This window comes from Eschrichtius robustus, chromosome 2, assembly GCF_028021215.1.
Source record: "Eschrichtius robustus isolate mEscRob2 chromosome 2, mEscRob2.pri, whole genome shotgun sequence".
Lineage (NCBI taxonomy): Eukaryota > Metazoa > Chordata > Mammalia > Artiodactyla > Eschrichtiidae > Eschrichtius > Eschrichtius robustus.
The window spans coordinates 28,140,357-28,160,731 of NC_090825.1; the positions used below are offsets into that span (position 1 = coordinate 28,140,357).

The 20,375-nt window shown below is 41.8% G+C and overlaps 1 protein-coding gene across 2 annotated transcripts; it reads right to left on the reverse strand.

Annotated features, from left to right (window-relative positions):
- Window positions 1–1,314: 1,314 nt before the first annotated feature.
- Window positions 1,315–15,728, reverse strand: AMACR (alpha-methylacyl-CoA racemase). Of its 2 annotated transcripts, none has more exons than XM_068535212.1 (5): window positions 15,359–15,728; window positions 13,033–13,176; window positions 11,504–11,664; window positions 8,572–8,758; window positions 1,315–1,977 (listed from the first exon to the last, which is right to left on the reverse strand). In XM_068535212.1, exons 1-5 carry the CDS (start codon window positions 15,615–15,617, stop codon window positions 1,568–1,570), a joined length of 1,161 nt encoding a protein of 386 aa, XP_068391313.1. In that variant the 5' UTR covers window positions 15,618–15,728; the 3' UTR covers window positions 1,315–1,567. The 2 variants fall into 2 exon arrangements, with proteins under 2 accessions (XP_068391313.1, XP_068391314.1); XM_068535213.1 differs by lacking the exon at window positions 1,315–1,977 and adding an exon at window positions 4,930–8,277.
- Between the last annotated feature and the right edge of the window lie 4,647 nt (window positions 15,729–20,375).

Consider the following 20,375-nt stretch of genomic DNA (forward strand, 5'->3'; position numbering starts at 1 on the left):
TGTGATCACTGAAGAGCAACTGAGATACTGTATGTCACAGATGTAACATCTGTTCTCCACTCCCTCATCCTGATGGGACCTGGACTAGCTTCAGGAATCTACCCCTCCCTCAAATACCCACGTGCTTCCAGGAAGTTGAGTCCAGGGGAGCTCCAGGAGCAGGTTGGCTTTATCTAAGGATAAGCCTACCCTCTCTGCCAAAGACTGGTGCAGGACTGGCTTGTGACTTATCTAGATCCAAGGAGACACAAGACAAGGTTTGCTGAGGGCTCCTGAGACGCTCTCTTCTTCTGGATGTTGCTGTGTGTAGAAATGAGATCCAGAACTTGCTACATGATGGGGAAAAAAATGAAGGTGAAAAGCTGGGTAGGGAAGTTGAACAGTAGTCCAGGGAAGAGGTAATAGGGGTCTGGATGAAAGCAGCAATGGGAGATGGGCAGAAGGATGGATATGGGAGCTCTGAAAGTGGAACTGACAGCACTTCACTATTGAGTTTCAGTCCTTTAATAAATATTCACAAAGTTTCCAGTCATGGGCCAGGCACTACTCTAGGAACTGGGGACTTAGCAACGAAACCTAGCAATGAAACCTACAAAGTCCTTCATAAAGCTTCTGCTCTAGCCTGCACTGGTTAAGGAGTGAGGGCTGGGGTCAGTCAGCGTGTCAGCAGTGATACACAGTGTGAAGGAAAATAAAATAGGGTGAGGGGAGAGCGAGTGACAAGGCAGCTGCCATCCTGGACAGGGGTCAGGAAAGGACTCTCCATAAGGGACATGTGAACAGTGGCCAAATGAGGTGAGGTGTAAGCCGTGGGGGCCTACTGGGGGCAGAGGGAGACAGGACAGGAGTGGAAGCTGGAGACTGGTAAGAGGAGGAAAAGTCTAGTAACACTTTCAAATGCATGATGGTGGAGTTTACTGATAAAGAGACACATTTGGATGATACCAACAGGCAGCTACACACAGGAGCGGGTCTCGATGGAGAGGTGGCAATTATCTGAAGGAAACCTCAAGGACATTTTCTAAAATTCCAGTTCCAAGACACTGGCTGAATGACTTCCTTACCAAATTAAAAGGATCAGACTTTTCTATCTAAGGACATTCATTCTGGTTAACAGTAGAGACTAAAATATTTCAAGGAGTAACAAAAGGCGATTTTAGTGCCATTTAAACAACTTTCTTGAAAGTTTTTCACAAACTTAAAAGCATGAGTAAACTTTAGGGGGAAAAAAGCTTTATTTAATAAAAAGCATTATATTAATTCACTTAAAGTATATTATAAATATATAAATATTTTAAATCAACAAATATAACCAATCAAGTAAATTGGAAGGCAGAAAAACTGCCACAATTTAGTATAGGCAAACTAAAAATATTCCTAAGTCAAAAGCCATGATGTTAACTGTTTTCAAAATTCAATCATCACTCTATAATCAGCCTTGTTTCCTGATTAGAATAGTTGGACCACTGTGATATTGTTTTTTCATGTTTCCATGCATATAATTTTTTGTATTATTCTATAGTGTAAATGCAATATTCAAATTCGTTTGAGTTGTGGCGCTTAGAACTTAGAGATTAGCTCTTGGTTTATTACTTTCAATAATTTTCTCTGACTTAAGCTGACTGATCTCTTCCTGGCTGAAGCCAAACTCTTCGAGTATCTCTTCAGTGTGTTCTCCTACAAAAGGATCTCTTTTGGACGAAGGGACAGCTGGGGTGTTGGACAGCTGGGGTGCAGGGCGGGGACTCACACCCTGCTCCCTATCAATAATAAATGAGCCCCGATCTTTGTGGTGACCACAATGGGTAACCTCTTCAAAAGTCAAAACAGGAGTCACGCAGGCATCTGTGCCGTCAAAGATCTGACACCACTCTGCCTTTGTCTTCTTTGCAAATATATCTGCAAATTTCTTCTTCATTTCTGGCCAATCAGTTATGCTCATCTGACTGGGAAGTTCATCAGACTTTAGCCCAAGTCCTGAGAGAAAAACACAATTTCTTAAATCAGTATGCTTTGGGTAGAGTAAATATAATCAGTGAAAATGAGTTTTGAACTCACTATGCTCGCCCAAAACAGGATGTTCTATAGGGTTTCTCAAATGAGTCAAAAGAAGAAATTCAAATTCCACTTGAAGTTGGAGCCAAAGGCTGGAGAAGGTAGTAGGGGTAACAGGACTCAAAACAGACTTTCCAAGTCTTTGCCAAGATTTTATTATTTACATTTCATCCAAAATAGTCTATTTTTAATGGTCTAGTTTCCAGAAACTGACTTCTTCCTTCTGAGTAGATTTTTAAAAAGAAATTTCCTCATGATGTTACTATCTGTCATATTGAATTAAAATAACTCCATGTGCTTCCCTGGTGGCGCAGTGGTTAAGAATCCGCCTGCCAATGCAGAGGACACAGGTTCGATCCCTGGTCCAGGAAGATCCCACATGCCGCAGAGCAACTAAGCCCGTGCACCACAACTACTGAGCCCGCGTGCTGCAACTACTGAAGCCCGCGTGCCTAGAGCCCGTGCTCCGCAAGAGAAGCCACCGCAATGAGAAGCCCGCGCACGGCAACAAAGAGTAGACCCTGCTCGCTGCAACTAGAGAAAAACCCACCCGCAGCAACAAAGACCCAACGCACAGCAACAAAGACCCAATGCGCAGCAACAAAGACTCAACGCAGCCATAAATAAATAAATAAAATAAATAAATTTATATTAAAAAACCCCCATATTTCATATAGTGCTCCCAAACCCTACAAATGCTAAAATCCAAACACATTTATACAAGACTACTGGCAGACCTCGTTTTATTGTGCTTCACTTTATTGCACTTCACAGACACTGCATTTTTACAAATGGAAGGTTTGTGACAACCCTGTGTAGAGCAAGTCTGTGGGTGCCATTTTTCCCAACAGCATTTGCTCACTTCGTGCCTCTGTGTCACATTTTGGTAATTCTTGCAATATTTCAAACCCTCCAGCAGCAAAGAGATTACAACTCATGGAAAGCTCAGATGATGGTTAGCATTTTTTAGCAATAAAGTATTTTTTAATTAAGGTATGTACATTATTTTTTTAGACAATGCTACTGCATACTTAATAGACTGCAGTATCATGTAAACATAGCTTTTATGTGTACTGGGAAACCAAAAAATTCATGTGATTTGCTTTATTGAGATAGTCTCTTTATTGCAGTGGTCTGGAACCCAACCCACAAAGTCTGTGAGGTATGCCTGTACCTCCGTTTTCAAGGAAGAAGTATAAAGATAAATGATTAAATTCAAGATTGCAATTTTATAAATACTGTTCATTTCTCTTTATTTTCGTCAAATAAAAGAGCTCTAGGAGGGCAGCGATATTTGACTCATTACTCTCTTACAACCCTGCTGTGACCTAGGAACAAAGGACTTGTAAAGTAACCAAAGACACATGCAAATTGTTCCTAGAGCAAACAGGACAGAAAATTATCAGCCAGCCAATCAACAGGGGGCACAGAGCCTTTTTTTCTCTCTCAAGCATGAAGAACCTTGAAGGGCCCATCAACACAAGGGACAGAGAGGATGAAAGCATCTGCCAGGGGATATCACAGGAAGGATGGCTTCTCTGGCCCATGACCTGATCTGTGCTTCCTTTATTGACTACAAGCACCTACCCCTGTAGATACAACCAAACTCCAGTGCTGATTAAATTTTACCCAAGGGGACACTTTGTTGGGGTTTGGTGTAACTGTCATTTTTATTCCCTCTTGTAGAAGAGGGTTTCTAAATTTAAATTACGTATAATATTTTGCATAAGTTTGGCCAAGTTAATCAAGTAATTCTCACTTTTATCATCCTTTCTTTACCTACCATGTTGAAAAACAATGACCAATTGTAATCTGTTCTGAAGATGCAAAAGTGCCTATGGAGGTAAGAAGATATGAATATTGCAGGCTCTTCTTAGTGTTTTGAGGGATATGATGAGAACTCACATAGTTCTGAACAGCTGTGAAAAAACACCTGTGGGATATACAAGTACATTTTTCTCTGTAGCCACATGTCCCGTTCAAAACCAGGAAAGATATGGAGCCATAGTTTCAGGTTTATCACTATAATCTATAAGGAAATGTTTCTAAGGGTGTCTTTCACTTTGCTTTCTCTTTCCTGATAGCCCCAAACTCTGGGATTAAAAAACACATAAAACGAGCAGTTGGCCAAAAGCATTTAAGTAGACCACAGCTACTGCTGGAAACATATTTGCATGCTTTTTTACACAGTTTTTTTTAAAAAAAAGATCAGAATGTGATCAGAATCATAAACTAAATAAAACAGGAGTCAATAGTTCTCTAACAAACACTATACTTGAGATTACACAGATCATAGTTTGTATACTGGAAAATACTAGAAATCAAAAGACCCCAGGCTCTACCCCTAACTCTGACACGCCAGCTCTTCCATTGTCCTATCTCCCTTTCTCAGCCCACAACTTCCCATCCAGCTCAGGACCCCGCATCAAGGCCCCAGGATAAACTACCAGTGGTTTAGGGTGGGCTGCTTCCTGTGCTCCTGACAGTCTATACGTAACTCTGAATCCATTTCCCCATAGAACACAATTATAGATTGTGGCTAGTTTCTATAGTACAATCAATATTAAATTTCTGCTATTATAAGTCAAACAGACTTTCAGAGACTGACCTGGGGACTCAGACACCATTTAAAACTTGGGAAAATATGTTTTGATTTCCAAAAAACTACCTTACACGTACATGTATACACACACACACACACACACACACACAATTATACAAAATATTTATTGTTTTAAGTACACGTCAAAAACTTTCTGCTCTGTAACACATTAGGCACATATTAAGCAGTCAGAAATGCATGCTGCCAAGTATGCAATGACATACGTACAAAGATTAATGCTTATTAATATACAATAAACATTATATGTTATAATGTAAACCTGGAAAAAACGTAAATTAACTTGAATAAGGAAGTGGTTAAATAAATTTTAGTACAGGTATACCACAGAATATGATATGGCTGCTATATAAAGAGGGTGAGGCTGAAGATCTTTGGCACTGACAAAAAAGGATGTCTTAGCTATATTTTTGAATAAAAAGAGTTACTAATTATAAATTTATATAATTAAATAGATTATATATAAACTGTAAAAAAATTTTAATTGTGTTTGTATGTGCACAGGGAAAGTTCTTCAAGGCCACATCCCAAACTTTCCCAAAGTGGAAGGACAAGGGAGAATTTTTACCTCTTACTTTACAAATTCTGTATTGTTTACATTTTTTTCGTTAAAAAAATACATTATTTTGAATATTTTTCATTTTTTTAAATTGTGGTAAAATACACAAAATATAAAATTTACCATTTTAGTCACTATTAAGAATACAGTACTGTGTCATTAAGTACATTCATATTATTCTGGAACCATTACCACCATCCGTCTCCAGAACTTTTTATCTTCCCAAATTGAAACTCTATACCCATTAAACACTATAACTCTCTATTCCCTGCTTCCCCAGCTCCTCGCAACCACCGTTCTACTTTCTATGAATTTGACCACTCTAGGTATCTCATGTAAGTGGAATAATACAATATTTGTCCTTCTGTGACTAGCTTATTTCACTTAGCATAATGTCTTCAAGGTTCATCCATGTTTAGCATATGTCAGAATTTCTTTCTTTTGTAAGGCTGACTAATATTTCATTGTTTTTTATATATATCACATTTTGTTTATCCATTCATCTGTTGATGGACACCTTGGTTGCTTCCACCTTTTAGCTACTGTAAATAATGCTATGAACACGGATGTGCAAATATCTGTTCAAGTTCCCACTTTTAATTCTTTTGGATATATACCCAGAAGTGGAATCGCTGGATCACATGGTAATTCTATGTTTAATTTTTTGAGAAGCCACCATACCATTTTCCACAGTGGCTGCACAATTCTACATTCGCAACAGTAATGCACGGGGTTCCAATTTCTCCACGTCATCACCGACACTTGTTATTTTCTGGTTTTCTTTTAATAACATTTTGAAATTTCAAAACAACTTTAAAAAATTCTCTATTGCTTATCTGATTTACTACAAGAGTCTCAAGATGTCATGAAATTCTCAGTACTTTCAGATTTCTTTGCCCTGGAAAGCAGCAGGGGCATAGCACAGAGGAGTCGGAGCCTTACAAAAACCTTGTGTATTTATGTTCAGATACTGAGAGCTAAATGAAGGTATGTTCTCAAAGATCTCAGTATATAAGGTGAAATAAATAAATTAATACTACCTCAAAAAATCATTACAGATATGGGGGTTTGTCCGGTTGGGCCTGAGAGAGAAGTAATGTGTATGTGACAAGTAAAAGTACTATTTTTGCAAATCAATATTGTAGAAGAAAGAAGATGCTGAGGCATTTCGGCATGGACTATGTAGACTAAACAAAAGCTGACTGAACTTGCTAAGTCCACCTAAAGCACAAGCCACCTGCTGGCTAAGGATCCTTAGTGAACTTTAAAGGGAGAGAGGACATGAAAGATACCACAAAAGGCCGTGACTGCAAAACAACTGGAGGGGTTACAGAGTTTAGACTCAGAAAGAGGAAACCCGGGAGAAGATGATCACAAGTCAAGGGCTGGAGCAGTCTGCCTGCTATAAAATGAGGTAGAGTGTGGATGTTAGAAATGATCATTCTAAACATGTATGCTTTTAAGAAAACAACAAAATACACCACAGAGAGGAGTTAAATTCTGAAACGACAGAGCAAGGACCTTCAAAAATTGGCTCCTGCATGAAAGCAACAAGAACACTGGCACAAATTGTCAGAATCAACATTTTTGTAACTCTAGAAATTAACTAAAAGCTTGCAACAATCTAAGGAGCATATTTAAGAAAAAAAATGACTGAACTCAGTAAGACCAGTGAGCTTTGTGGTGTTGTAACTTAGGCTAATTTCCTCCCTCTCTCCCCAGCTCTGTGATGGCCTTGAAAACCAACAGGCTCTCAACAATGGTAGTCGTGAAAACCAGTAGGTTAACAGCCAAGGAAGAGGCTTGATTATTAAAGTTAAGATATATTAAATACTCAAATTTGTTTTCTTGGGCTTGGAGTCAAACTAGAACAAACTAAATTTAACTGTCATGTGATTTACCTTTAAAATGTGATATGCTTCATATATCTGTGTGTATGTGTTTGTAGGTATTGAGATCAGATGATAGATTTTTTAAAAAATCTTTTTGCTTTGTTTTCAACTTTTTTATCCTGACAGTTGTTAACATATATAAAAGTAAAGAGTTTGAAGCTCCCGCAAAATCCTACCCCCAGAGAAGTGCCAATGTTTGGCCTGTCTGACAGCTCCCAGAAAATCCCCATCCCCAGGGCTTGTCTTTATTTGATCTGACTCAGAGCTTACACTGCCCTATTCCTGAGACATTTGTCAAAAAACAAAAAAAAAAAAGGCAGTTGCAACTGTCATTTAGAATTGCCTGTGCATGGTGATAATAAAATTTCACTGAAGATTAGTTAATTTTATTATTATATTTAAATTCCCTATAGACAAAAACACAAGGTTTTTGTAAGGCACAGACTCCACTATGTTATGTACCTGCTGCTTCCTAGGGCCCTGCACCCCAGAGTGGGAGTGTTGTTCCCACCACTCAGCCCCTCGTATAGCACTGTTCTGCCCAGAATTTTGAATTGACCTCTAGTCTTAGTCTTAATTTCTGGACGGAAAGGTATCCTCTATGATCTAGATAAACCATTTTGTTCTATGGTTTCTCTAACTTACAGTTAAGTTGGTGAAGTTAATATAGTTGATCAGAGAATGCTTTCTGATGCTAGCAAAAACAATCATTTCAGCGATATACAAATAACTCTGAGTAGCACTGCGCATCTGAAAAGCTACCAAACACAGCGATAAAACTCCAAACTTAAAGCTGAAAGATAAATGTGCTGCAACCAGCTTGTCACACTGCTTCAGAGTATATTCTAAAACTTCTTAGATACTAAATTATCTGTAAACTTTAAATTCACATTTCACAGGAACAAAGTAACTTCAGTCCAATTCTCAATTAGGGAAGAGGGGATCCCAAATTTTCCTGCTAACTTGTGGCAACATGTCAATAAGACAAGAATCTGCAAGAAAGGTAAACTGCAGAAGCATCAAGTGATGGTAACATATTCCAACAAACTCTCATTCACCAAAGTCTCTCTGTGCTCCGGTGACCCCATCACTGAAGTACCATGAGGGACATCTATCAAGGAACAAAAACTGGTAGAACCGGTAGATCATTTCTAGGGAAGAAAAGGATGTGGGCACACATCGGCAAGATAAATATCCAATACTACGGAGTATGAAATGTGATAAAAACACTGAACTACCACAAAAAGGATTATTATTTTTCTAATCTGAGCTATTTTACAGACTTGTAAAATTACTTGTCAATTTAAAAGATGGGGGAAGTGTCCCACAATATAATGATGGCTATAATTAGGTTAATTATAAAGTGGATATATAATAAAAGACATCATGAACTTCAAGACTCCAAAATAGAGTCTAAAAAACATCCACAGAAAAGAGGTACTCACCCTTGAGCAGCAGCTCATAGAACTGGGGCTCTAATGCTCCAACAGCCATGAACCCCCCGTCCGCCGTCCTGTAGGTTGTGTAGAAAGGCGCTCCACCATCTAACATGTTCTGTCCACGAGGCTGTCCCCACAGTCCTGTTTGTTGGGTTTTCCACAGAAAAGAACCTAGATATGCTGTTCCTTCCACCTTTGAAGAAACAGAATACAGTATGAATCCAGACAATTCAACTATAAAAAGCATGATTGATTTCTACTTGAGTTTTAAAAAAATATTTGTATAAAAATGTTTATCTTAGAATATAGGAAGATTATATCTAATTATACAACTTCTTTGATATTTCAAGAAAGTGAGTTAGAGCAGGCTTATGATAGAGTGAGTTTCTGCACTATTCAGATCAGGGAATACTGTTCAGAAAAGACTTAAAGGAACTACTTTTGTTCTTCCTTTCAAATAAGATTGGCAGAATGTTGATAATTTTTGAAGTTAAGTGAGGGTACATGGAAGTTCATTATACATTCTCTTTACTTTTATATATGTTAACAACTGTCAGGATAAAAAAGTTGAAAACAAAGCAAAAAGATTTTTTAAAAAATCTATCATCTGATCTCAATACCTACAAACACATACACACAGATATATGAAGCATATCACATTTTAAAGGTAAATCACATGACAGTTAAATTTAGTTTGTTCTAGTTTGACTCCAAGCCCAAGAAAACAAATTTGAGTATTTAATATATCTTAACTTTAATAATCATTAGAAAGTTACAAAATAAACATAACAGCATGGTGGCAGGTATATGGGTTTTCAGAGTACAGACAAACTAGTTTGGGAATGCCAACTTCCCACTAGTCCTGAAGTAACGGGAATGGATTCACAAACTCAGGTATGATTATCACAAGGCTGGATGCACTGGGCTATCTAAAGAAGACTACTTCCCTATCCTTATGGCTTTATGATCCTAATGATTCTGGCACCACAGGGAGAAGGCCATCAAAGCATCCTTGTCTCTGAGGTTACCAACGGAGGGGCCCCCTTCCAACTGTGAGCATGGGACTTCTCACAGATTCTGGCTGTAAAACAAACACAAAATATATCTTTAGATACATCCCAGTTTTCCCGTTTAACTTGAGGAAGCTCATGCACACTTCAATTCATGGATCCGACATTTGTTGTCACCAAGTAGTGGAGTTTGTGTAAGTGGCCTGGGGTGGTGCTTTTTTCTGAAATGGGGTTACAGAGATCTTAGAGTGTCCCCACATTTAGACGTACACACACAAACACACATATAGACACACACACACATATACATACATATACATATATAATCTCTTTTACACACTGGATGTACTGATGAGTCTATTGAAAAAAGATGTCCTAACAGTGTTATGGGTCTGGTTTGGCTCACTCAGGATACAAACAGGCTCTAATTTAACTCCACCTTTACTTGGTGTCATAGGAGGATATAGGACAAGAGACACAGCAGTTATAATCCTCATCTCATCATGAGGCTGCCCAGCACATACTTCTCTTCTCCCCTCACCCACATGTAGTGTGTGCTGCCACAGACCAGAGCCTTTGACACAGGGAAACTGCAGCCTCAATTTCCCAACCTTTTATATTGTTCTCATCACATAGGCCAATGGCCTGCATGCCAACACACAGCCCCCCAGGTCAGATGAGCTCCCCCAGATCAGGAGTAAACACAGTAAAACGGACTGCACATTCCACAGTTACCTTAACTCTGGTTTCTAAGGCAACAGTCTGATGAAGAGACAACTCCAGGTCATCATAGGCAGGCCTGGATCAAGGATTCTGCTGCTAAAGTCATTTGGAAACTACTGACCCAAAAGAATAAGGTATCTGGGGACATCCCTGGTGGTCCAGTGGTTAAGACTCCATGCTTCCAATGCAAGGGGCGAGGGTTCGACCCCTGATCAGAGAACTAAGATCCCACATGATGTGCGGCACAGCCAAGAAAATTAAAAAAAAAAAAAAAATTTAAAGAATAAGGTATCTATTTCCCCCAATCAGCCTCTTCCTTCAGCAGTCCTCCCCAGGGTGCCAGGGCCACCATCCACCGGGTCTTCCAAGCCAGAGATGGGGGAGCCATCCTTGATTCCTCCCTCTCCCTTCATTGCCAATATCTCATCAAATCCCAGCAATTTTACATCTCAAATGTAAATCCTTAAATCCAGACCCATTGTACCATTAACCATTTTAGTACTCGCCTTTCTCTCTCAGCGTCGTCTCCATCCAATCCATTCTCCACCCTACCGCCAAAGATCTGTCCAAACGCAAAGGTATAGTGACACTGGACTGGGTTCTCATCAACTAGCTGTGAGAACTCGGGCAAATTTCTGTGCTTTACTTTCCTCTTCATTAAAATAACAGTGTATTCCAAGTGAAATTGTTGTTTGGGGGATTAGGAGAAATCACACAGGAAAAGTGCCTAGGATAACATGAGGCAAGTGTATGAGGGTAAAAACACCGAAGCACCATGACACTTGAGTCTCCCCTACACAATGCAGCAGGAAGGTCTAGACTGGTCCATTTTACTTGAGCATCATTAAGAATCTTCTCTACCTGCTAACGGAGACTTCCTGAGCCCAGTTTTGAATGAAGATTTCTTGAAAACCATATTCTAAGTACAAGAGACAGCACGGGGAAAATTGTTGAAACACAACATAGAAATCAGGTGAGTCATGAAAAGTTTAGAAGATTGACTCCACAAACAGATGATCAAAATATGACATTCTGACACATGTCAAAGATATGAAGCTATTTTAAAGAAAAGGCCACCCTTGGTAACTTGGATTCAAATTTCAAATCTCATTTCTCTCGTCTTGCTCAGAAGAGGATTTGAGGCAGCCATATATCGACCTCAGGAACAACTAGGAGGCTTATCATTTCCCCCAATCAACACTTACCATGTTTGCATCAATGACCTGACCTTTGCCGGAGCGCGTGCGTTCAAATAGCGCCAGCAGGATGCCCAGTGTGCACATGAGGCCACCACCACCAAAATCAGCCAGGAGATTCAGCGGGGCATACGGAGCCTCACCACTCCTGCCAATTCTTGATAAAACACCTATACCATTAAAAAAAATTGGGGAACACTAACTGTAAATTTAATGCCTCTTTTAAATAAATACATGAACATCTTAGGGGGAAAACCAATCTTTCTAGTTACTAGTTGTAAGTGAAAACTAATAACCTAATGCTTTTCTAAACCTAAACCTGTTCAGCATATTTATAAGAAGGCTTTCCTTCTAACAACGTTCCTTGTTTGACTTTTTTGCTTTCTCTAAAACTTTATTCCAACTAACATTTTCAGAATTCTGTTGCTAAGTTTTTATTCACTGGGTTTTGGGGGGGAAATGGTTGCTATCCACTTAGCACTTTATGGCTTAACAACAGTATAATGCACTTCCATTCTTATTAGAAAGAGATGCAAGAAAATAAACACAAGAAAAAGAAAAGGAATTAAATTTTTAAATAGATGAGAAAAGCCAACTCTACACTCACTTTTCCTCAACCTTTAAATGTGTACACACAGAAAATGTGAGACTTCCTTGACTCAGCAATGCAGTTCTTAGAAATCTAGAATTAGGCCATTCTAAGATATGTTCTTTTCTTTTTTTTTTTTTAATTTATTTTTGGCTGAGTTGGATCTTCGTTGTTGCATGTGGGCTTTCTCTAGTAGCAGTGAGCGGGGGCTACTCTTCGTTGTGGTGCACGGGCTTCTCACTGCAGTGGCTTCTCTTGTTGCAGAGCACGGGCTCTAGGCGTGCGGGCTTCAGTAGTTGTGGCGCGTGGGCTCAGTAGTTGTGGCTCGTGGGCTCTAGAGCGCAGGCTCAGTAGTTGTGGTGCACGGGCTTAGTTGCTCTGCAGCATGTGGGATCTTCCCGGACTAGGGATCGAACCCGTGTCCCCTGCATTGGCAGGCGGATTCTTAACCACGGCGCCACCAGGGAAGCCCTAAGATATGTTCTTACAGGCAAAAACTCTAGTAAGGTGATATTATGACCTGAAAACCATGGGCTTTTTCTACTATTCATAGAATTTCTAAAATCATGACCCAGTCAATGATTCTCAATAAAGTGAGGGAGGAGGGGAATCAAAATCAAACTATATCTTTGCAAAATACACAGCAACCATTTCTACTACCAGCAAGTCTCTTACTTCCTAGCAGGGGCTTGCTGGAGAATTAACTTCACAAATGTAGTCAGTAAATGTTACTAGTTAGCACGTTACCCCTCCAATGCATGAAGGCAGGGGAAGGCTGAGAATGACTGTTCCAAGACAAACCAACCCTTTTAAACAGCCACATGCTCTTTATTGATTCCAGTAAATATTTAAATCTTCACTTTAAAAAAATTCTTTTTAATAAGTGTAACTGTAGATCTTGACTGGGAACAAAATAAAAAGTGTAGAGAAATTATTTTTTTCAACATACCTGACAAAGCCAAGTAGTTGATGTCATGTCCTGCTACCCTACAGAATCTTCCTGATTGGCCAAATCCACTCAACCTGGCGTAGATAAGCTTTGGGTTCTCCCTCTGCAGAATCTCTGGGCTGAGCTGGAGTTTTTCCATCACACCTTGAGAAAAGTTACAATTTTTTTTTTTAAGAGAGCATGAATTGAGGATGGGTATAATCCCTTCTTTGTGGCAAACATAAAATAGCACTTTTGCAAGGAAAACTAGTAACATTTGTTGCGGGTTTATAGGGTATTGCCAGTAATTAAGGACCCAGAGAGTGAAGCCCCCATTTCTGGAATGTGTGGCTTCCCCCCGACTCCCAGAATGCTATTTCCCTCCAGCACTGCCCTGCATCCCTTCAGGCATACCCAAGCACCTTCAATCCTCAGAGTGGACATTTCATCCCTTTATTCAGGCCCTTTATAGTTCCCCAAATTCTCTCCTTAGTAATTTATTAGAAATGGTCTGTTCTTTTGGAAGTTACTCTGGGTCTTTGACCAAAAATTCACTTTTGGAAGCTGCTATCCCTTTCAGGACCTTCTCTATGTCTATATCCGCATCAGTGCCTGCTATACTTATGTATGTATGTATATATTCCATCTTCCCTATCAGCTCAGAAGCTCCTCTGGCAGGATTCATGCCTCATCTCTTTCCACAGGCTTATAACGTGCCTCTGCTTCCCTAAAGCTATAAGTTACAAAAGAACTCTATTCCTAGAGTGGTGGTTGCCAAGGGGTAGGGGGTTGGGAGAGGGATGGATTGGGAGTTTCGGATTAGCAGATGAAAACTTGTATATACAGAATGGATAAACAACAAGGTCCTACGTATAGCACAGGCAACTATATTCAATACCCTGTGATAAACCTTAATGGAAAAGAATATGAAAAAGAATGTATAAATATGTATAACTGAGTCACTTTGTTGTACAGCAGCAATTAACACACTGTAAATCAAGTATACTTCAATAAAAAATAAAATAAAATAAAAAGAACTTTACTCCTCTACCTAGATAAACATCAGCCACAATCCCCTCCCCTGGCAGCTATGTCCGTATTCACAGCTCTACCCTTCTCCTAATTCCAAGATTGTGGACAAGTTATTTAACCATGCTGAACCTCCTTCAACTTCAAATACGGTATTATTAAATTATGACATAATCCTAATTACTAAATTATTATTGTTATGATCCTCAAATCTGAGGGTAAATGAATTGACACATTTAAATATGCCTGGTGCCCGCAGACATTCAATTCATTCACCAAACATTTACTGCCTTCCTGCTATATACCAGGCAAAGCTCTATATTTGTACTTGAGCAAGATAACGGTGGCAGTTGTCTAAGAATAGATCCGAGTGGTGCTACACCCAAACATCAGCTTTAAAAAAGATGTTAACAACGCTGCCAAGGAAGCTGCAGCAGGTATGAAGAGAAAGAATCCTGAGTCATAGAAAGGAGGAAGAACGATGGGACTGATGATAACTGAAAGCTGGTAGGGGGAAAGGAAGATTTGGGGCCCTGGTTGAAGTACAAGTTTCTGATTCAGGCAACTGGGTGGACATTGGTTCCATGAAATACAACACCAAGAGGAGATGCCATTTTAGTAGGGAAGATAATGAGCTCAGTTTGGAATTACGTGGAAGCTGCAGGGCCCGGGGGAAGGCCAAGTAGAAATGGACAGGAGCTGGGTATTCCGGAAGTCTGTGGCTCTAAAAGGGGGTACAGTTATAGATTTGGCCAACATCTGCCTGTAAAAAGTAAAAATAATAGGAATGGATAAGGTGGCTTCAAGAAGCAGAGTGTAAAGGAAATTGAGCAGAAGCTGGAACTTGGGAACACCAGCATTTAAGGCAGGGAGTTGTCCTGGGTCCGTGGATGGCCTTATGAGGTACACCAAGCTCCAAACGGTAGCAAAATGTCTATGTACCTATATGCAGCTTTCCGGGGAGAGAATCTATGGCTTTCGATCGTTTCTCATAGGGTTCACGATCCTCAAGTAATTAAGAATGGCAACTATAATAGGGTGACTCAAAAAAAGAGAAACTGGGAAGGAGTCAGAGAGGTATGAGAAAAGCAAAGGCAACAGCAGTATCTCGGAGTCCAAGTATGGAAGACCGTCTCGGGGGCGGACGATCAGCAACAATATCATATGCAACAGAAAGGTCTAGACAGACAGGGACGGAAAGGGCTCGGGTGGCAACAGGGCAAAGGTGTGCCAGGCCAACCCCAAATGTCCGGCGGCCTCCCTTCTTCTGGGACCGCCCCTCGTCCGGTCTCGCGTCGCGTTGGGATCTGGGGCTCACCAGGGCGGAAGGACTCCAGCATCACATCCGCCCGGGCGCACAGCGACCGCAACACCGCCGCTCCCCGCGGCCGCTTCAGGTCCACGGCCAACGAGCGCTTGCCCCTGGCCATCCGGCTCAGGTCGCCGCGGGAGCCCGGCCGGTCCACACGCACCACCTGCGCCCCGAAGTCCGCCAGGACCATACCGCAGAACGGGCCCGGGGCCAGGCCGGCCAGTTCCACGACCGAGACGCCCTGCAAAGCCATGGGCACCCGCATCTCCTTCCGAAGGCGTAAAAGACGGAGCGGCCCCAACCTCAGCCACTCGGGCCTGGGACCCTCCTCTGTCCCACGCTCCCTCTGTCCCTCGTGGCCCCGCCCTCGTGACCTCTCCCTTGTGCGCCTGCGTGCGGCCGCGGATTCTGCGCATTGGTGCGTTTCCTGGCCCCGCCTCCCCGGGGCCGGGGCCGCTAGTGGGGCCGGCGGAGGGATCGTTTTCTGTAACTTTGCGGAATTCTAAATCGTGAGCGTGCTCGACCTGGGGAGCCCGTGGCTGGTCACCGACTTCTCCGGACGCTTTTACTCTCGCTGTTGCGATCCCAGCTGTTGTGCGCTTTGGGTTCGTAAACCTCTCCGGCACTGGAGAAATTAAAAGTACATAAATATTTAAGAACAATGCTAAAGTATTTTTTTCGGTGGGCTGCAGACTGTCTTCTTCACCGTTCTTACTTTTTTCTTAGCCGCCCGATGATTCACCCACAGATGGCTTGCGTATAGTGGAATATCAAAAGAACATCTGAGCGGGCGGTGCTCATCAGAGCCAAATCAGAGAGGTTTAAAAATATTTTTTAATTTGTCACCTGCCATTTCTACAGACAATTACGGCTTGGAGTTTTAGATTTTAATGCACATTTTTAAAAAGTACAATAAAATAATCACAAATAGGCCTACTTCTTTCAGTTAGGGGTGCTCCAGGAACTAAGGAGAGACTTTTATGGAGTAAAGGCAAGGCAAGGAAATTATTCATTGGCTATACGTTAAAGCCTAGTTGGCTGTTTGCGTTTGGTTCTTACCTTTGATTTCTGAAATTGGAGGCATTTACAGGGCTAGATTCGGCCTGCTTACAGAGGCTGCCCAGGGCATTAGAGCCACATCAGTCTAATGGCTTCCTTGTTTAATTAATTTAACACCTTTTTGTCCCCCTCTATCCCATGTTCCTACCTTTGCTCAAGCATAAGTTTCCTTACCTCTATCCTCTCTTGTTTTATTTTTATTTCGAGAAACTTAAAGAAAGAGAAAATTACAAAAAGTGCTATAGCAGACATCCAGATGCAGGCACTAATATTTTTTAATAGTGGCTCCCAGTCTATTTTTCTAAAAACTATACAGTACAGATACAGCTGGTGCTAACGCCCAGGATCAGATTCACATGAATCAGATATCTTACCAGCATCAAGCTTTACTAATAAGGTCAAAGATGCAGATCATGGAGATGATAAATGGAATATCTCCAGCCTAACCGGTAGACAAAGGATGTCACAGTCATCAATGATGACAGCCACTGCCAGAGCTGGTGGCCCTGAGGGAACTCAGGAAGGGAAGAATACCTGCCATCTAGCAGCCATCAGGCTGCAGCCACTCCCTATGGTGAGCCCCAAGGAAACTCAGGATGTAAAAACACAGGATACTGGCCCCAGATAGCTGAGGTGCATTTCAAAGGAATGATTTCAGTGAGCCCAGACTCTTGCATCTTCCCGTACATAGAAAAGCGCTAAATTCCTTAACTCCGGATATCTGGTTTTCTTTCATTAACAGTAATCTTTTGATGTTCCGACTACCTGCCCCTTGTTGCAAAACTCCTATATATCCTAGCTCTCCCCTCACCTCCTCAGAACTCCTGAGCAGTTCTCTCAGGGTTACTTGAGATGCTGCCTCCCAGGCTTGAAGTCCTAAAAATTCCTGCCAAATGAAACATAACTCTCAACTTTTAGGTTGTGAATACTTTCTTAGTCCGCAGAGACATGATCAGACAAAGCAGAGGTCTGGGAAATCTCACTTGACACTACAGGCCCTTCCTTCCTTCACTGGACACATACCCCCTGTTACAAGCTGAATTGTGTCCCTTTAACATTCATATATTCAAGTCCTAATCCCAGTACTTAGAATGTGACTGAATTTGTGTTGCAGCAAAAATAGAAATGAAGTTTTCCTTTTCCTGAGAGCAAGGAAAACAAAGGGAACAGTGAACAAGCTAGAGAAGAAATGTAACCTGGCCTGAAAGAGTTGATCACTCCTAGTTTTATTTTAGCTGTCACTAGTCTGTAGTATCTGTAACTAGATTCGTACTTCACAAAATTAACCTCACTCCCTGACACTATGTAAATTACATTCTGCACCTATCACCCCTAACTCAGCGTGAGTTACAGCCTGTGCCTATCACCCCCTAACCTTATTACATCCCAGGGCTTACATTCCCTATGCCCCCTTGTAACAAATCACCCCCTGTAGCTTTTGCATTTCAGAGAGAAGGTTGCTGGCCGATAAACCAGAGACAAATGAACCCAATTACCGAAATGCCGGGCCCCAATTACTGGGATGCCTGACGTCAGCTATGACTGTTTTGAAATAATGCAAAGGAAAAAGAATGCAAGACCTTCACTACTTTGATCCTTATCACATACCCCCGGACTGCGAGCCCCACGTATAAAATCTCCGATTCCCCAAGGAGGGGGGAACAGTTCTTGAGGCACTAGCCTGCTGTGTCTTCCCTTCTGCCTGGCAGAAAAATAAAGCTATCTCTCTCATCCTTCAAAATCTCTGTCTCTGTATTTCTGTTTGGCATCAGTGCACAGAAAAGCCGAGATTTTGGCAACATTTGGAGACAGAGCCTGTAGAGGTAATTAAGATAAAATGAGGTCATATGGGTGGGTCCTAATCCAGTATGACTGGTGTCCTTATAAGAAAAGATTAGGACACGGAAAACACAGACCAAGGGACAATCTTGTGAGGACAGAGCAGCAGGCAGCCATCTGCAAGCCAGAAAGAGAAGCTTCAAAAGAAACCACACCTGTTGACCCTATGATCCTGGACTTTTAGCCTCCAGAACTGTGAGAAAATCAATTTCTGTTGTTTAAACCATCCAGTCTGTGGTATTTTGTTATGGCAGCCCTAGCAAACTAATACACCCTCTGACCCATGATTATAGATGAGGTCTCTAATGAGGTTCTCAGGTCACCAAACAGACTATTTTATATCCCAGAGAGTTACTTAGCTATGGAACCATACTTCCTAAATTCTGGATTTATTTAGCATAATTAATCCTGTGGCCAGGGATGATGCTGAAAGCTCAGCTTCTCTGTACACTGGTGTCAAATCAAATCTCGGAGACAGAGTTTTGGGTGAAGTAGAAAAGGATAGCTTTATTACTTTGCCAGGCAAAGGGGGACACAGTGGGCTCCTGCCCCGAAAAATTATGTGTCCCAACCCAGGAGGATTTGATGAGGAGTTTTATGACAATACTTCCCAAGGGTGGGGTTGCTGACAAGATTAGGGTGTGTGCAGGGTCTCAGGGTCTCCTAATCTTGAGGAGCTTGCCTCAGGTGGTTTCCTGGCTGCTCCTCCCTTGATTAGCAACTGTTTGAATCTGCCCTGTGGAACTCAGGGAAGGTCATGGAGTCTGGAGTCTTGCCTACAAGAAATGGGGGACAAAAAGAGGCCTCCGTGCTCAGGAGCCCCACAGGGCCCCGCTCGGTTTCACTCCCCCCTTTTCTTTGATACTCCTCAGTCTTGAGGAGAACAGATGTTGGATGAGAAAAGGGAACAATTGTTTCGGATAGAGATGTTAATCATAAACTCAGCAGAGGAACTCAGTTTTAGGGGGACTCAGTTTTAATCCCCACTTCGGTTTTATCTTTCCCCAAATCTTTCAGGGAATGGGGCTACCAGTGCTGTGACTACTTCCTGCTGAGATGGGGCATAGTCCTGAAATAGGAGGGAAGGGGGCAGGGCACAACCTTCGAAAGAATGACATAGCCCAAGGACATGACATAAACTGATTAGAACAAAATGGGTCCAAGATGGCAGACAAGTTGACTTCCACTGGACCTTGAGCCTCCGTATATGCTCACTGTAACACATCAGCAAGCTAAATAACACACCCACAGGCACCATGACAGTTCCAAGGCTGACCATAAGGATCAAAAAGTGGGCGGTGGCCCAATTCCTGGAAATGCCCGCCCCTCCCCCTCCCCTCCCAAATAGCTGGAATACTCCTCCCACTCATTAGCCTATGAAATTACCCGCCCCTATAAAAACTGACAACCCCGTACCCTGGTGCCTTTCTCACCTTCTGAGATGGCCCACACTCTGTGGAGTGTGTTTCTCTCTAAGTAAACCCACTTCTTACCTATCACTTTGTCTCTCACTGAACTCTTTCTGCAATGAGACATCAAGAGCCTGAGCTTCATTAAGTCCTGAAACCAGGTGTGTGATCTCAGTTGGAAGACTGCAGGTTTTGGCTAGGTTTGAGTCCCAGCTGTGTGGGTTCAGGTCCCAATCAGGGTTTTGGCTAGGTTTGAGTCCCAGCTGCGTGGGTTCAAGTCCCCATGTGGGTTTAGGCTGAGTTTTAGCCCTGGCACGTGGGTTCATGTCCCAATCTGAGGTTCACGGTTTCAGTCCTGCCTAAATTTGGGGGAATAGATACCGAATTAGAAATATTTGAGTTCCAAGTCCTGGATCCGAGTCTTATATGATTAAGATCTCAATCCCTTGTTCTGCTGTAACAGGAAGAGCCAATTCTGACTCCATGTTGGATCTGTTCCTTTTACTTTAACCTTTGCTTTTCATTGCTTTTGTTATTATAATCACTGCCTATAGCTGTAAGCATACATAATGGCCTGCCATAGGGAACCGTGCCCCTTTACCTCACAGAGAGACATTCTGACCCTACCCATTTGTGAATGGCTGCAGAAAAGAAGAAATTAACACATTCCCTCCCCATGCGATGCCGATGCCGTGGGAGGAGATGTTTTGCAAGAT

Coding starts and splice junctions, on each gene's coding strand:
- AMACR (XM_068535212.1), bottom strand. CDS start 15,617: ATGCGGGTGCCCATGGCTTTGCAGGGCGTCTCGGTCGTGGAACTGGCC. Junction 11,665..13,032: donor CAACTACTTGGCTTTGTCAG/GTATGTTGAAAA, acceptor TTAATGGTATAG/GTGTTTTATCAAGAATTGGC. Junction 8,759..11,503: donor AGGTCATTGATGCAAACATG/GTAAGTGTTGAT, acceptor GTTTCTTCAAAG/GTGGAAGGAACAGCATATCT.